The sequence below is a fragment of the Procambarus clarkii genome, chromosome 77 (assembly GCF_040958095.1).
Source record: "Procambarus clarkii isolate CNS0578487 chromosome 77, FALCON_Pclarkii_2.0, whole genome shotgun sequence".
Taxonomy (NCBI): domain Eukaryota; kingdom Metazoa; phylum Arthropoda; class Malacostraca; order Decapoda; family Cambaridae; genus Procambarus; species Procambarus clarkii.
The window spans coordinates 20,711,097-20,729,737 of record NC_091226.1 but is presented as its reverse complement, the minus strand read 5'-3'; the positions used below and the strand labels follow the sequence as shown (position 1 = coordinate 20,729,737).

General features: G+C 44.5%; 1 protein-coding gene across 3 annotated transcripts in view; it reads left to right on the top strand.

Annotated features, from left to right (window-relative positions):
* Positions 1–18,641, top strand: part of mei-41 (meiotic 41) — a 641,172-nt gene that overhangs the window by 66,455 nt on the left and 556,076 nt on the right. For all 3 annotated transcript variants that reach the window (XM_045729178.2, XM_045729176.2, XM_045729177.2), the window contains one exon: positions 12,786–12,947. In XM_045729178.2, coding sequence (XP_045585134.2) covers positions 12,875–12,947 — 73 coding nt within the window. In that variant the 5' untranslated portion in view covers positions 12,786–12,874. The remainder of the gene's footprint in view (positions 1–12,785; positions 12,948–18,641) is intronic.

The window sequence follows — 18,641 nt, the reverse complement described above, 5'->3', positions numbered from 1 at the left end:
ATGCAGTTCAGTTTTGGTCGCCGTACTATAGAATGGATATAAATTCACTTGAACGTGTCCAGCGTAGGATGTTAATTCCCCAAATTATTAGTCTTTCATATGAAGAAAGATTAATAAAGCTTAAATTGCATTCACTGGAAAGACAAAGAGTTAGGGGTGACATGATAGAAGTTTACAAGTGAATGAATGGACATAACAAAGGGGATATTAATAGGGTATTAAAAGTATCAACTCGAGACAGAACACGAAACAATGGGTATAAATTGGATAAGTTTAGATTTAGGAAAGACTTGGGTAAATACTGGTTCGGTAACAGTGTTGTTGATTTGAGGAACCAATTACCGTGTAACGTGGTGGAGGTGGGGTCCCTCGATTGTTTCAAGCGCGGGTTGGACATGTATATGAGTGGGATTGGGTGGTTATAGATAGGAGCTGCCTCGTATGGGCAAATGGGCGTTCTGCAGTTACCTTTGTTCTTATGTTCTTATGGTGTGAAGCGTGTGCAGTCCCATTGTGTGCTGTCGACTGTTTCAACGACTACCACTCTCTCCAAGACTTCTAAATGTGCAATATTAGTGCAAAAACCTGTAAATAGTGCGTGCATGTGTGTAAATATAATAATCAACAATGTGAATACATATTATATTGGCATAATGGAAACATTTGTGCGTAATGTGTATTCTTGATGTATGCAACATTTATTGCCATTGACCATGATGTAACATTATATGCAACACAATTAGTGAATAATATTAGCAATAAAATACCCCTAGACACTGTAAATAATGCCGTGAAAATAAATTCATGGCAACTGTGGCTGCTTGAAGACCACGTGCGACACCTCAAGGACGCACCTTGAATGAGCGATCATGCAGGATGTGACGTCATCGCCCACATTGTCGGCTCAATTACGTCACTGGTAAATACAATTTTTTTTTTCTCGTGGTCAGGATACACAACTTAACAGGTTAGGAAGATTTTTTTTTTTTTTTTGGTATGCGCCTGTGGGTGACAAAGGCTAATTAGCCCTGAGCAACACTAGGGTTAATTGACTGAGCTATGACAAGGTAAAAGAGTTGAAGCCAGAAGTTCTACTGAACTTACTTGGATCCTTACTTACTTACTACTTACTACTTGGATACTTACTTGGGGAGCCAGTCGGCCGAGCGGACAGCACGCTGGACTTGTGATCCTGTGGTCCCGGAGTCGATCCCGGGCGCCAGCGAGAAACAATGGGTAGAGTTTCTTTTACCCTATGCCCCTGTTATCTAGCAGTAAAATATGTACCTGGGTGTTAGTCAGCTGTCACGGGCTGCTTCCTGGGGGTGGAGGCCTGGTCGAGGACCGGGCCGCGGGGACACTAAAAAAAAACCGAAATCATCTCAAGTTAACCTCAATATCGATAAGATCCTGCAGCCTCTCCGAGACTCAAACCAGGGTTTTACACAACTCCCCCCATGCACTCGAGCTATGTCAATAGGCCGTTCTACCTCTTCGCCCTTACTACATTACACACACAAATCACAATAGTGTGATGCATCAAATTTTGCTCAACTTCCCAGCTCCATCGCGGCGAAAGTATGTCACATATGGTATGTCAGCATATGGATGCTGGCTGGAGCTGGAGGAGGCAGGAGTCACAATGCAGCAAGCTCCTGGAAATATCAAATTACCTAAGTATTGGGAGCAGGTTGAGGGCTACAGTGGTGTCCCAGGTTACATAAAGGTTCAGGGAAGTGTAAAAGCAAATAAAATACAATAAACAAGTAAAAGTGAGTGAAAATAGCTGAGTGGAAAAGTTTGTTTTGGTTTCTAGAACAAAAACAAGGGTCCGTCTAATTACCACAAGCTACACAAACATCTCCATCGTGGAAGAGTACTGGTTGCTGTAAACTAGGGACCAGGGTGTTGCAGAGACGTGTTCACCACATGACCTGGTGCACCTGGAGTACTAGTGGGGCCGAGGTGGTGCTCGGCACAAGGCACACCTGCCTGGTCTTCGGAGATGTTTGTTTAGGGCCTCGTAGGGCCTCCATCTCCATTAGGGCCTCGTAGCCTGGTGGATAGCGCGCAGAAATCGTAATTCTGTGGCGCGGGTTCGATTCCCGCACGAGGCAGAAACAAATGGGCAAAGTTTCTTTCACCCTGAATGCTCCTGTTACCTAGCAGTAAATAGGTACCTGGGTGTTAGTCAGCTGTCACGGGCTGCTTCCTGGGGGTGGAGGCCTGGTCGAGGACCGGGCCGCGGGGACACTAAAAAGCCCGAAATCATCTCAAGATAACGTTAAGATACACAAGCTTCACAAAGCTACCTGGCAATACATTAGTAATGAATAAATATGATATGTTAGGTTAGGCTGATCTAACCTAAACTAACCTAACCTAACTTAACCAAACCAAACCTAACCAAACCTAACCAAACCTAACCTAACCTAACCTAACTTAACCTAACCTAACCTAACCTAACCGACGCTTGGATCGTCAACTTTATTTGGCGTCACCAGTTCTTTATTTTCGTCTAATTTCTTGATAAAAATATACTTTTTCAGATTAAAATTATGTTTTCTCGTGTTGTACATTCAACACCAACATTATAATGAGTAAATATATCATATTTTTTCATTACTAACATAAGCTTTCTGAAGCTTTGTGAAGCTTGTGTAGCTTGTGGTAATTAGACGGACCGAAAAACAAAGATGGCCACCGCCACCACCACTGGGAATGTAGACCCACCAACAGAGGATTGTTTCAAAGGATTCTCACCCCAAGATATAAGGAAAGGAGGTGTTCTTGGCAGGTTAGAGATATTTGAGGATATGCCAAAGAAGCATGAAGAAAAAGTTTTTAAGTTGGAAGAGGACAATGGAACTCTTGGGAGTGAGCTTTGCACTCTAAAAGGAAGTATTCTTCAGCATGGTATGATTATTATTGCATTAACAGACAAGGTAACAAATCAGGAGGAGCAAATCAAGGAACTAATGAAAGAAAATGAGGTGTGGAAAGTGAAGTGTGGTGACTTTGAAGAAATAAACAAGAAAATAGACTCGTATGGTGAACAACTCCAAGGAAGCCTGAGAGCTAATATAGAGTTAGGCAAGGATCTCCAACTGGAAACTTCAATGACAACTCACATAGAGGAGGTGAATAAAGAACTAAAAAAGTATAAAGAAGAAATAAAAGTGAATATATTTTTGTTCATTTTTTACGCACAGTTCCAAATACATTGTATTTGTTTTTATGCGCTAATCCTATGTATAATGAACACATACACTATATTATGGCAGTAAAACATCTGTACTGTCCAAGGACACTGTGTAACGTGCATGACACTTGTGTACACATATGTTGCACATATTTACCATGTATCATGCTAATTTATGTATATATACAATCTATTTACAGACTATACACTGTCACACACTATATACATTCACCATCAACACATTCAGAACACCGCGAGTGAGAGCTGCCACACCCAGCCAGCCCTCCCCTCACTTCTCCAACATTGTATTCGCCAACTTTGCCCCTCCCATCATACAGTTATTCACACCAATGTTTCATGTTCATTTATGTATATTTACAACATATGTACACACTATATACATTTACCATCTTCTTGAGGTTATCTTGAGATGATTTCTGGGCTTTTTAGTGTCCCCGCGGCCCGGTCCTCGACCAGGCCTCCACCCCCAGGAAGCAGCCCGTGACAGCTGACTAACACCCAAGTACCTATTTACTGCTAGGTAACAGGGGCATTCAGGGTGAAAGAAACTTTGCCCATTTGTTTCTGCCTCGTGCGGGAATCGAACCCGCGCCACAGAATTACGAGTCCTGCGCGCTATCCACCAGGCTACGAGGCCCCACTTTCTGAACACTTTTTTCGATGTTCTGAACACATTCAGAACATCGTGTAGCAGCTGCCTCGTATGGGCCAATAGGAGCTGCCTCGTATGGACCAATAGGAGCTGCCTCGTATGGGCCAATAGCATCTGCCTCGTATGGGCCAATAGCAGCTGCCTCGTATGGGCCAAAAGGCCTTCTGCAATTACCTTTGTTCTTATGTTCTTAGCTCCTCTCAACATACTCCTGTTGCTGTTGTTACACTGTATATACCCATGTACATGTGTGTTCCCCATAGCGAACCACGAAGCTAGTATGGTGAGCAAAACAAGAGTGGCTGCCACACAGTGAGGGGGTACCTCAATTCTCTCCCTCCCTCACCACAATTCCTCCTTCCACAATACTACGCTCAACGCTAATTATAATCACAATCCTGATCACTAATTCCTGTAAATGAATAATTGACCACAAGTTTATTTTGAAAAGGAACCTGAAAAGTCGTTTGAAGATTCCTAGATGGACGAAATAATGCTGTGGTGCTGTGGCTAGCACTGTGAACGTCGCGAACAGCATTGAATCACTGATATTTGAACATTGTACCCAATCATTATCACACTCGGGCTCTTCTATAATACTATCATGGCTAAATAATACAAGTTATATATATATTATGACATTATTAGGCGATGCTGTGGTCATACGCTGAACAGCAGTGCTGTGCGCTCATGCTGCGAGCGCCAGTCTTGGTTGCTCACTCACTACTGAGGCTCCCACACCTGGGAATGTGGACCACAATTTTTTTTAAAAGATGACGTCTGTTTACAAGTGCCCTGAGGAAGCTGATGTGAACCCCATGTAGCCTCGGGAGTTTTGAATGGAACGTGAAAAATACAAATACCCGGAGGCGCGTTGTGCACCTGAAGCCTGGGCCTGCAGGCGTGTTGTACAGTTAAAAGGTTAAAGAAGTGTGTTCAGAAGTCAAAACCAGAAATGACCAACAAGAAGCAGAAATTAGGCAAGCAATTAGGAAAGAACTGGTTACCAACAGTAAACTAGTACAAAACACTGCAGACAGAAGTAAGTCTATAATAATTTTTGGATGTTTAGAGAAGGAAATTTTATCTAGGGTGGACCGAGCAGCAGAAGAGATGAAAATCATAGAGAAAATAGTAGGTTTAGGAGAAGGCTCAAGGGAAAATGTCAGTGATTTTAGAAGAATAGGAAAATATGAGAAAGACAAGAACTGCCCCTTAAGGGTGACATTTAATGGAGTGAAAAACATGATGGAAGTGCTTAGAAATGCCAGGAAATTGCAGAGTGATGAGGTTGGCAAACTTTGGTCAATAAGACAAGACCTCTCCAAGGAAGACAAAGAAAAGCTGAAAATGAACCTAATTGAGACAAAATGTCTAAATGGGAATAGAAATGAAGAAGACAAATTCTTTTTTCTGCAAAGTGACAGGGACTGGAAAGCTTGTGAAATGGTACATAAAAACAAAGCAACAAGATCAGTAGTGGAAGGGGAGTAAAGGGCAAAGGAAAAGAGAACATGTTCCTGAAAATTGTATATACCAACATTGATGGAGTGAGGTCAAAAACTTTGGAATTGAAAGATATAATTTTGCTTAGGGTCCCAGATATTGTTGCATTATCAGAGATGAAACTTGAAGGAAATATATTAAATGAAGTCATATTCCCAAGAGGCTATTCAGTTTGGAGATGTGACAGGAAAACTAGGAAGGGAGGAGGAGTGGCTGTACTGGTGAAAAAACGCCTGAAGGTAAGAGAGTTAATATTTGAAAACCCTCGAGATATTGACATAATGGCATTGCCGATCTAGAATCAGAAAGATAAGCTGATAATTTTAAATGCCTACAGCCCACCAGCAAGCAACACATGGACAAAGGAAGAACTGGATGACAAACGAGAGGGCCTCATAATGGTCGTGAGAGATATTATTGTACAAGCAGATAAAGATAAATCACGACTGTTGATACTGGGGGATTTCAACTTTAAAGCAATAGACTGGGAGGCCTATGAAGCAAGAACAGAGGACTTTTGGACATTCAGATCTGTGAACCTCATTCTGGAGACATTCTTGTATCAACACATAAAGCAGGCCACAAGAATGAGGGAAGGAGATGTACCGTCAGTACTGGATCTAGTATTCACCAGGAAAGAAGAAGAAATATTTGACATCCAGTACCTTCCTCCCTTGGGAAAGAGTGATCACGTCCTGTTAGACATTGATTATGCTTTAAGATATCATCTAGAAGAAAATGGGGACATTGAAACAGTTGATAAACTTGATTTAATTAACCCTTAACATGCTCGGGGTCTAATATCCTGCCATCCCCACAGGCGCATGTCATTTTGAAAAAAAAATTTTTTTTTTTTTTGCTAATCTGTTAAGTTCTGTTCACTGATCATGGGAAAAATAAAAAAAAAATTCTATTGTACTTACTTTTGTTGCAATTGAGCCGGAAAGCTTGGTGATGACGTCACAATCTGCATGTTCGCTCATGCAGTACACGCCCCAGAGGTGTTGCGCGCGGTCCTCAAACAGCCAGAGTTGCCACAAATATATTTTCGCGCTATTTATTTACAATGTCTAGGCGCATTTTATCCAATTTTTTTCACTAATTGTGTTTCAAATACTGTTTGAACATATTTTGTATCAATAATTGTTGCATATTTGAGTATACACAGGCGCACACAAATGTTTTCAATTACGGCAATATAATATGTCATTACAGTCTATTATATTGTATGTTCTGCTTATATTTGTATATATTTACACACACGCACACGCTATCTGCTTATATGTTTACATATTTACACACTCGCACACGCTATACACACTTTGAAGCACACTTAGAAGATTTCTAGACTGTGGTAGTCATTGAAGCAGTCGACAGCACATAATGGGATACCACACGTTTCACACCATGTTTGCACAAGCTTCCGTTTCTTGTCTCTACGTGTCGTTGTTTTACACACCAAGCAATCACGTTGGGCTATTGCACGCTTCCCAGCTGGTGGCAAATACTTGAGTCTGTGTGCTCGGAAGCCTTCAGTGTGAGCGAGGCGTGGAGTACCAGCATGCTGCAACAGTGGGTTTATGATGGACCGCTGAATACCTGGGACATCTTTTGCAAACTTTCCTAATAACTGTATTGCAGCATCAAATACAAAGTCACGGAAAGTGGGCTTACGTCCAGTTCTCACAAGGTACATGTTGAAACAGTTCAGCATGCTCATGTCCACAAGATGGAAGAACACTTTTTCGTCCACCTACATGTCTTCCGCACACACTCTGCAGTGCCAATCATCATGTCTGATTTATCAATCAACCGCATGTTGATATTATAGTCTAAAACACAGTCTGGCTTATATAGTGGTGCATTTGTTTTATGGTTCACTTTCCCACTGTTCACCATTGTTCCATCATGAATTGTTGTCAACAAGTTCACCTCTCTTTTGTCTTTCCACCGAACTGACAGAATGTTATCACTTTTCCTTCTGACACTCACCAACTGCAATGTCGTTGTCAAACACAGGCATTTCCCTTCGTTGTGGCTTTACTGTACCAACCAATCCGGTTCTATTTTCTAGCAAGAACCGAGCTAGCAAGGGACTTGTATAGTAATTATCCGTGTATAAAATGTGTCCCTTGTTCATCCACGGAGCCATGATGGTCTTCACTACACTCCCCGAGAATCCATGTTCGTCGTTACCGGGAATGTCTACATCACTAGCCGAGTACAGAATCATGTGTAACACGTATCCTGTCTCACAATCACAAAGAACAAAAAATTTCAGGCCAAATCGGTTTCGTTTTGAGGGAATGTACTGTTTGAATGGAACACGTCCCTTGAAAAGTACGAGAGATTCATCAACCATCAGCTTCTGTGCTGGTACGTAAAAATCTCTGAATTTTCCAATAACATCGTTCACGTAGTGCCTCACTCGCCACAGTCTATCATCAGGTGTTCGGTCCTGAACACTTCCAAAATGTAGACACCTGAGGAGTATCTGAAACCTGTCTCGTGACATATATTTCCCGAATAAATGTGTTGGTATTGTATGGTCTTTGCTCCAATAGTCACTTATTGCATGTTTGTGACAGTGCTTCATCAACAAACAGAGTGCCAAAAACACATACATTTCCGCAACTGTGGTATTTTTCCAATGCTGCAGTCGTGAAAATTCTGTGATTTGCCTCTCAATCAGGTAAGCAGCATGCAGGTTCGTTTGGTGTACAAAGTATTCCATGAGTGGTTCATCAGAGAATGCTGTAAAATATTCCATCTCAGCCATGTCCTCACCTTGATTAGGGAAAAGGTTTGTAATCCCTACATCTTTATCGTCAAAGTGAGGAATATTAGGAATAAAATCGTCACCATCACTCCACTCAAGTACACCAGGCGTCCTGCGAGATGTAGAGGAAAGACGGCGAGGAAGCGATGCATACCGGCGACCAGGAGCTGAATACCGTCTGTGAGAAGCACGGCCGCTACGTGCACGTGAGGTGGGTGCACGTGAGGTGGGTGCACGTGAGGTGGGTGCACGTGAGGTGGGTGCACGTGAGGTGGATGCACGTGAGGTGGATGCACGTGAACACGAGGGTCTTGGTCCCTCATGTGGTGCCATGCGGTGGCGCTTGGCTGGGCGAGATGCTGCTGACGCGACAATTTCTCGCCCAGTAACACCGCTGGTACCAGCCACAGGCTCAATAAAACTATGATCTGAGTCACTAAACCCAGAAAAGGAGTCACCTCCCTCTGACTCGTCACCCTCAAACAGAAAATATCCACAGGAACTGTGAGGTCGTGGTAGAATTGGGGTAGAAACTGGCCGAGGAGGCATGGGTGAGGTTAGAGGCCTCGCCATGGCATGGCGAGCATTCTCACTCTCACTGCTGCTGCTACTATCACCCGACAACTGTGTATAATCCTCATCGTTGTCTGAATCATCAAACACACTTTCTTCACCTTCAGAGAATAATTCGTGGGCTATTTGCTCTGGGGTGAGGGATTGAGTGGTGCGTACCCGTGAGGCGTTTGACCGTGCGCTCGCCATGGTGACTCTCTCTAAACTGAGGCCTCCCACGCCTTCGGTTCGTGAGCGGGAATTTGTTTCGAAATGGCCGCTGTTTACTATAGCCCCTGGGCAGCGTATGGGACCCCCAGCTACACCGCGGGCCATTCAAATCGTGCGCGGTACCCATAATCGTCATATGACGTGAAGCGCAGTTGACTGGTAAAACGATTTACACTTCATATGACGTGATGCGCACTTTAAGGGTTAAGGAGAGGTCACTATGGAGAACTTTGAAATTTTTTTAATGAGTGTAATTGGACAGACTTGTTGCTAGGCAGGGAAGTAAATGAAATGTATGCCAAATTTTGCAAAATATATGAGGAAGTCACACAAACATTCATACCAAAACAGAGATGCAGGGCCAGAAAACAGGATTGGTTCAACAGAAATTGTGAGAGGGCCAGAGACCAAAAGACACAAAAATGGAATCAGTATAGGAAGAGGCCAAACCCCCAAACATACCAGCGATACAAAGATGCGAGAAACAACTATACGACAGTAAGGAGAGAGGCAGAATGAAATTTTGAAAAAGGGATAGCGGATAAATGTAAAATAGAACCGGGCCTATTCTACAAATTCATAAACAAATTGCAGGTAAAGGATAATATACAGAGGTTGAAAATGGGAAACAGATTCACGGAAAATTAAAAGGAAATGTGCGAAATATTAAATGAAAAGTTCCAAAGTTTGTTTGTACAAAATGAAATCTTCAGAGAACCAGACACAATAAGAATTCCAGAGAACAACAACATAGAGTGTATAGAGGTGTCTAGAAATGAAGTGGAAAATATGCTAAAGGACCTCAGTAAGAACAAAGCAGTTGGTCCAGATGGAGTTTCACCATGGGTTCTGAGAAAATGTGCATCTGAGCTCAGCATTCCACTTCACCTGATCTTTCAGGCATCCCTGTGTACAGGAATCGTAGCAGACGTGTGGAAACAGGCTAACATAGTTTCAATCTACAAAAGTGGCAGCAGGGAAGACCCCCTCAATTATAGACCTGTATCATTGACAAGTGTAATAGTGAAAGTATTGGAAAAACTAATCAAAACTAAATGGGTAGAACACCTGGAGAGAAATGATATAATATCAGACAGACAGTATTGTTTTCGATCTGGAAGATCCTGTGTATCGAATTTACTCAGTTTTTATGATCGAGCAACAGAGATGTTACAGGAAAGAGATGGTTGGGTTGACTGCATCTATCTGGACCTAAAAAAGGCTTTTGGCAGAGTTCCACATAAGAGGTTGTTCTGGAAACTGGAAAATATTGGAGGGGTGACAGGTAAGCTTCTAACATGGATGAAAAATTTTCTGACTGATAGAAAAATGAGGGCAGTAATCAGAGGCAAGACTGGAGAAATGTGACAAGTGGAGTACCACAGGGTTCAGTTCTTGCACCAGTGATGTTTATTGTCTACATAAATGATCTACCAGTTGGTATACAGAATTATATGAACCTGTTTGCTGATGATGCTAAGATTTTAGGAAGGATAAGAAACTTAGATGATTGTCATGCCCTTCCAGATGATCTGGACAAAATAAGTATGGAGCAACACTTGGCAAATGGAATTTATTGTTAATAAATGCCATGTTATGGAATGTGGAATAGGAGAACGTAGACCCCACAGAACCTATATATTATGTGAGAAATCTTTAAAGAATTCTGATAAAGAGATCTAGGGGTAGTTCTAGATAGAAAACTATCACCCGAGGACCACATAAAGAACGTTGTGCGAGGAGCCTATGCCACGCTTTCTAACTTGAGAATTGCTTTTAAATACATGGATGGCGATATACTAAAGAAATTGTTCACAACTTTTGTTAGGCCAAAGCTAGAATATGCAGCAGTTGTGTGGTGCCCATATCTTAACACTTTCGCGCTTTATATTAGAGATAACTCATCGCCGTTTTTTCTTACGATTCCGCATAACAGCCTACTTTTCTCGTCCATCGGAAAAATATTTCTATAAATTCCATTTTTTAACCGATATGGATGGGGATACTCTCAGATTATATACGTTTTATTTGCGAATTTTTTGGTACCAGAATGAATATTATATCACATAAACTTCTATGAGTAAAAAAAAAAATACACAAAGTATGTTTGGGGGTGTGGCGAGGATGTGGCAGTGGGTTCCCTTTAGCCGTTGATATATCCAACACGTGGGAAATATTTGTATGTGTTATGTATATGTCTGTGTAGGGAATTTTACTGCGATCACTGTCATACAAATTATAAAATGTTTCAACAAGTATAAACATGACAAACATCAAACGAACGAAAACAATGCGTTCGTTTCTGCCGCGAACGCATACTGAGCGACGTGGTTCTATATTTGGCGCTTCTCTTACACATGCTTTGTACAAATGTTATTCATTTCATCTTATAGAAAATTTTATTGCGAACACATTGGTATAAAAAAGAAATACGTACATAGAAAAGTAGGGTCAGGAAACGTATAAACTTTCCAAGCATGATTTCCCCCGTGTTTTCGCCAGTGCGCTCGCGGCTAACTACTCTCCACTTCACACACTCTTGCGGGTGGGCAATTACCTATATTAAACATTCATATGCATATGTCCGTGTAGAGAATTTTATTGCGATTCCAATGATACCAAAATTAGCGATGTAGGACAACTGTAGGCTTCGCAACCATTAAGAGAGTGGAAACATTTTGTTGCTGTTTGGCGCTCTCGGCAAGTGATCTGCATAGTTTTTTATTTGGTGTTGATACTCCTTATGCTTGGGCGGCATTTTATAGGTATGCTCTTATAGACAATTTCATTGCGAACACAGTGATACCAAATTTAAATACGTGCGCCTTCAATTATTGTCAGGACAGTCAAAAGAGTGTACACTTTTTCGGTCTTACCGCATAGGCGCGCGAAGTGCCGAAAGCATCTGGGGTATTGTTTTTTTTTTGAGCGCCGAGAGCGCGAAAGTGTTAAGAAGCACATCAACAAACTGGAAAAGGTGCAAAAACATGCTACTAAGTGGCTCCCAGAACTGAAGGGCAAGAGCTACGAGGAGAGGTTAGCGGTATTAAATATGCCAAAACTGGAAGACAGAAGAAAAAGAGGTGATATGATCACTACATACAAAATAGTAACAGGAATTGATAAAATCTATAGGGAAGATTTCCTGAGACCTGGAACTTTAAGAACAAGAGGTCATAGATTTAAACTAGCTAAACACAGATGCCGAAGAAATATAAGAAAATTCACTTTCGCAAACAGAGTGGTAGACGGTTGGAACAAGTTAGGTGAGAAGGTGGTGGAGGCCAAGACCATCAGTAGTTTCAAAGCGTTATATGACAGAGTGCTGGGAAGACGGGACACCACGAGCGTAGCTCTCATCCTGTAACTACACTTAGGTAATTACAATTTTTTTTTAGTTTCCCGTGATCAGAGACTGTATTTTAACAATATTAGAAGAGAAAATAATATTTTGGAAAGACTTTATTTTCTGTGCACCAGAAGTTTGTCATATTTTAATGCAGAGCCGTGGAGTGCTTAATGGCATTATAAGATGAGTTAGTTTCCACAGGAGGGGTCCCTTGGTGATTGATGATTGGTTTGTCTGACCACGGGTGCTTATCAGTGAGTATAGGCAAGTGAGATCTAGCTCTTTATGCCCCCAGTCAGGTTCTGGCTTTGGTTCCTGGAAGGCCATACAAGACTCCGATGGCTAATGTAACTCGGAAGAAAGAAATCATCTCAACAAGGTAGCTTTGGAGAGCCACCGAGGTCTTACAAGAATGAGGCATTTCATTACATTCAACACTTATTTTCAGTTTTGTACATTAATCATTGCTAAATTTTTGTTATTTTATTTTCAGAATTCACCTGCTGGCTACTGGCAGAATTAGTAACAGTAAATGGGTCAGCAGCAGTATATGAGGCCAATATCAATCTTCAGGTTACCATCATGCGCCTACTGGCTACTCGCAATCATCGTTCATTTACCTCTGTCATTACAGATTATGTCAACATTGGATTAGGTATGGTTTTAATATTGTAAAATGTCTATTACCAGTGTAAATAGTAATTGATATATTTTGTCATAGGTCAGCTTGGTTGCTAGTTTAGTTTATCTTCATCTGTATTAACGCAAGAACAGTATAGTGGAACCTTGTGTGACGAGTAATTACCTAAGTGTAATTACCTAAGTGTAGTTACAGGATGAGAGCTACGCTCGTGGTGTCCCGTCTTCCCAGCACTCTTTGTCATATAACGCTTTGAAACTACTGACGGTCTTGGCCTCCACCACCTTCTCACTTAACTTGTTCCAACCGTCTACCACTCTATTTGCGAAGGTGAATTTTCTTATATTTCTTCGGCATCTGTGTTTAGCTAGTTTAAATCTATGACCTCTTGTTCTTGAAGTGCCAGGTCTCAGGAAGTCTTCCCTGTCGATTTTATCAATTCCTGTTACTATTTTGTATGTAGTGATCATATCACCTCTTTTTCTTTTGTCTTCTAGTTTTGGCATGTTTAATGCTTCCAACCTCTCCTCGTAGCTCTTGCCCTTCAGTTCTGGGAGCCACTTCGTAGCATGTCTTTGCACCTTTTCCAGTTTGTTGATGTGCTTCTTAAGATATGGGCACCACACAACAACTGCATATTCTAGCTTTGGCCTAACAAAAGTCATGAACAATTTCTTTAGTATATCGCCATCCATGTATTTAAATGCAATTCTGAAGTTAGAAAGCATCGCATAGGCTCCTTGCACAATATTCTTTATGTGGTCCTCAGGTGATAGTTTTCTATCTAGAACCACCCCTAGATCTCTTTCTTTATCAGAATTCTTTAAAGATTTCTCACATAATATATAGGTTGTATGGGGTCTATGTTCTCCTATTCCACATTCCATAACATGACATTTATTAACATTAAATTAAATTTGCCAGGTGGTGCTCCATATACTTATGAGTGCCTCAATTTACGAGCATTATGAATAACAAGCTTGCCGAACGGCAACAATTTGTCTTGATTGGCGAGCGCTCGTTTGATTAACGAGAAAACCACATGGTGCGTTCCTGCTGCTTCTCGCACCTTCTTGGACGCCTCCGACGATGCAATTAAATATTTTTTTTTAAGATGCTAATGATGCTGGGATGTAAAGGGGTGACTGTTGTGATGTTGCAAAGCATTGATTTTTTTCAAATAAGAAAATTTGAAAAATTTTGAAAAACAGAACAAATGTCAAAAAGGTTTGCTCGGTGTTTGTCATGTAGGCTGCTCCATGTTTCTTAAAAAAACATAAAAAAAAAAAGTGGAAAAATTGAAAAACAGAACAAATGCCATAAACGTTTGTTCAGTGTTTGTCGGGCTGCTAAATTATTAATAAATAAATGAATACAGTATCCACTCAATTTAATGGCCTCTTTTAGACCGATCTGCCAGTAATAACGACCGGTTTTGGAGACCTGTATCTAGAGCTTCATATACCGGTCTGGCGGTTGATATTACCGAAGGTCGGTATTGGGTTTGTTTTGGCATCAGGGGGTCCTCACGTGGCAAGCAGGCTGCCTACCTCTATCGTCCCCTCCCTCACCTTCACTGAACCTCTCCCCCACTCCTGCTCTCCCCCACACTCTCACTTCCTGCCTCCCCCCCTCCCAAGACCCATCTGGGAAATAGCTCAGTAGACTGCCAGCCAGCCACAAACAGCCTGGAGAATCTCCATCTAATACAATAAAGCATTCATGAAACAAGTGTTTTATAACTTTTTATTATCCTAATAATATTACTAAACAAAATCTGCAACCAAAAATATAAATGATGATGTATATCCAGAATTTATTTAAGAAACATCTGGTTCACTGGGTCAAGTGTTAGGCTTATCTGTGAGTCGGTGTCTTCCCCACCACCGACACCCCCTCCCCCCCCTCCCACCCATACTCTCTCTCTCTGCTCAATTCAACACCCATCCCTCCCTCCCTCCCTCTCTCTCTCCATCTCTCCCTCCCTCCCTCCCTCTCTCCCTCTCTCCCTCCCTCCCTCCCTCCCTCCCTCCCTCCCTCCCTCCCTCCCTCCCTCCCTCCCTCCCTCCCTCCCTCCCTCCCTCCCTCCCTCCCCTCTCTCCCTCCCTCCCTCTCTCCCTCCCTCCCTCCCTCTCTCCCTCCCTCCCTCTCTCCCTCCCTCTCTCCCTCCCTCCCATCATCTCTCCTTCCCTCCATCCCTCCCTCCATCTCTCCCTCCATCTCTCCCTCCCTCTCTCCCTCCCTCCCCTCCCTCTCTCCCGCCCTCCCATCATCTCTCCTTCCCTTCATCCCTCCCTCCTTCCCTCCCTCCCTCTCCATCCTTCCCTCCCTCCCTCTCCATCCTTCCCTCCCTCCCTCCCTCTCTCCATCCTTCCCTCCATCTCTCCATTTCTCCCTCCCTCCCTCCATCTCTCCCTCCCTCCCTCCTTCCCTTCCTCCTTCCCTTCCTCCTTCCTTCCCTCCCTCCCTCCTTCCTTCCCTCCCTCCCTCCTTCCTTCCCTCCCTCCTTCCATCCTTCCCTCCCTCCCTCCTACCATCCCTCCCTCCCTCCTTTTATCCCTCCCTCCCTCCTTCCATCCCTCCCTCCCTCCTTCCATCCCTCCCTCCCTCCTTCCATCCCTCCCTCCCTCCCTCCCTCCTTCCATCCCTCCCTCCTTCCATCCCTCCCTCCTTCCATCCCTCCCTCCCTCCTTCCATCCCTCCCTCCCTCCTTCCATCCCTCCCTCCCTCCCTCCATCCATCCATCCATCCATCCATCCATCCATCCATCCATCCATCCATCCATCCATCCATCCATCCATCCATCCATCCATCCATCCATCCATCCATCCATCCATCCATCCATCCATCCATCCATCCATCCATCCATCCCATCCTTCATCCCTCCCTTCCTCTCTCCATCCTTCCATCCATCTCCATTCCATTCCATCCCTCCCTCCTTCCATCCCTCCCTCCCTCCTTCCATCCCTCCCTCCCTCCCTCCATCCATCCATCCATCCATCCATCCATCCATCCATCCATCCATCCATCCATCCCATCCTTCATCCCTCCCTTCCTCTCTCCATCCTTCCATCCATCTCCATTCTCTCCCTGCCTCCCTCCGAAGCTCTGCCTGCCTGCCTCCTTCCGTGCCTCTCCCTCCCAGCCTCTTCCTGCCTGCCTGCCTACATTTCAGCCTCTCTGCCTGCCTGCCCATCCACCCACCAGTCAGCCATCACTGACACAATGAGTGCATTTGGAGCCAACATGGTGCACGGATGTTCCTTGATTGTGCAGATATGTACAACAAAGTCACGTAATGAACACTCCAGCCTCTTGACAAATCAAAACAATGTGCCGTAAATCTGTGACGTCACAGGGTAGAAGGCACTAGAGTGGTGGTCTGTAAAAAATATATCTTACCTGAATGTTACTTGAAAAAAAAACAGACTTATCTTCGGAAATACCGGAGCTCCGGAAATAACGACCAGGGTACAGCCCCATATAGGCCGTTAAATCGAGTGGATACTGTAATGCACAAATTGAACACATTTGAAACAAAGAAAGATTGTCATTATGAAGCATCCTACCGACAAACACTGAATGAACCTTTATGGCATTTGTCCATTTTTCAATTTTTTTCATTTTTTTTTCTGGGGTGAGCCCCTACGGCTCCCCAGAGCTATCCAGACTGATATGCTAATGTCAGACTTTGGCATCAGTCATGTGTATGGAGTTTTTTGGGCCTACCGGGGACCACGGCCAGAACCTGGCCCCCTCAGAGAGGCATGGGGAGCAATGGCCTATAGAAGCCCCAGTGTGGTTGGAAGCATTCTGTGTCTGCCATCGACCGGGTCAGGCACCCAGAAAGGTAAGCATCCCAAACAAACCCCTATTCTGGTGAAAATATTGCTACCAAATGCTGAACAAGTGGATAGAATTTCCCAAACAAAAACGAGCAAACTTGTGTGACATCACCCATTGCCACGCCGCCATCTGCGCAGCTCCCCCCTCCCCAGGAGGGGGAAGGAGGAGCCCCAGATCTACTGTGCTGGCGATCTACAACCCAGTTCTTGAGGCTGATGCTATAGACAACTGTTGTGTGCTCTGGCTCCAGACTTTTACGGCACTGTGCCTTGTGTGTGGCGGCTGTTTTCCAGGGGTGCGAGAGCCAGGAATTACTCTTCAGTACTCGGGCTGCACGCGCCTAGGGATCCCTTCCCTAGGTGCCCTGTAAGTACTGCCCTTGGAGCTTGGGGTTACCTTCCACAGGTTCCTTGGGATCTGCCTCTGTGGGTCTGTTTAACTGCTCGGTTTTTTGACCGCTTTTTGGGTACTTGGGTGTTTTGTCTCCCTAGTTCATCTTAGGGTAGGAGGCAGTTTTGCACTGGTAAGGGGCGCAGGGTGCTGTGCAGCTAGTTGTCACCTATCACAGTGGCCGGCTCTGTTCCTTGGGGTATGTTATCCTCTTGCGGGGTTTTTTTTTTCTGTTTTTGCCTTGGTAGGGGGTTCTGCCCTACTTGGCACTGGTGTTTGGCCGAATCCTGATATTTGGTGGTGCCCCCTGCTAGGTCCCCAAGAGCGTACACGTCCCTGGGGTTCAGCTGTAAACAGTTTGGTAGTTTTGGATGCCGGTTAGCAGAACCCTGCCTCGGTTTACCTGAGCGCGAGTCCTCTTATAGTAAATGCTCAGGACCCTGGAAATTCTCTAGGGAATGTGCGGGTCCGATGGATGCGACCCCTGGAGTCCCCCCCTTCCTTAATGCAAGTTTGAGGGTTGTTCGGTCCCCTTGTCTCAGGGCGACCCTCACGGTTTTTGCCTCCATCACGCTGCCTGTTGGGTCGGTGACACTTTCGACCCTGTGTCCTGTGAGTTTTGCTGCTTGCTGGTGACTCAATTTACCCAATCTGCGGATGATCTTCGGGTACTGACTGCGCAGGCGTTGCATTCTAGGTTTCGTTTGTTGCAATGCGCTCGGTTGGTTGCTCACCCGGATACCCTGCGGCTGCCACGTTTTGCTTATAGGGACCTGGACTTGGGGGTGGGGGTCACCTCAACCCTGGTTCATTTCGCACCTCCTCGTCCTTCCTGTCCTGTTGTTTGTTCTGGGCCCCCTGCTCTGGCCCTGAAACTTCTGAGGGTTTTGGAGTCGGAGCAGGGGTTAGTTGGTCTTGAGACTCGGGCAGCCAAGGGGAATGCCCCTTCCGGTGTGGTGACGGAGGCATTCGAATCTCCTTCCCCCGGCCAAAGCCTCTGGGTCTGACCAGTGGGCCCCCCTTCTGTCCGGCTTCTACGGCTGCGGCGGCCTTGTCTGGTGGGGTTGGTGCTTGGGGGAAGGACTCGACCCTGGGTGCTGCGGAGGAGGACCTTGGGTCTTGGGAGGGGCTGATTTGGGACCCTTGGGCCCCACTGGACTACCCCCGGGTTTTTCTGCCCTCTGAGCGGGGCTTACTGTTACAAGGAGTGGGGTTTTCTTTTCCGGTCTGTGGAAAGGCCTGCGGTCTTTCCCCGTGCCCATGACATTTGCAAATTCGCGACTCTTGCCACCATCTTTGGCAATATGTCTTGGGCTGATATTCCGGCATGGGGATTTTGGCGGTCGAACAGGGTCATGGCTGCTCGTTACCTTGTTAACGTCCCTGGGCCTAGTCGGGCCTGTGTCACTCTGGGTTGGTGGATGCAGCCAGTTGTCTTGACTTCGGGTTGAGGAGTGAGCAGCAACCGCCTCC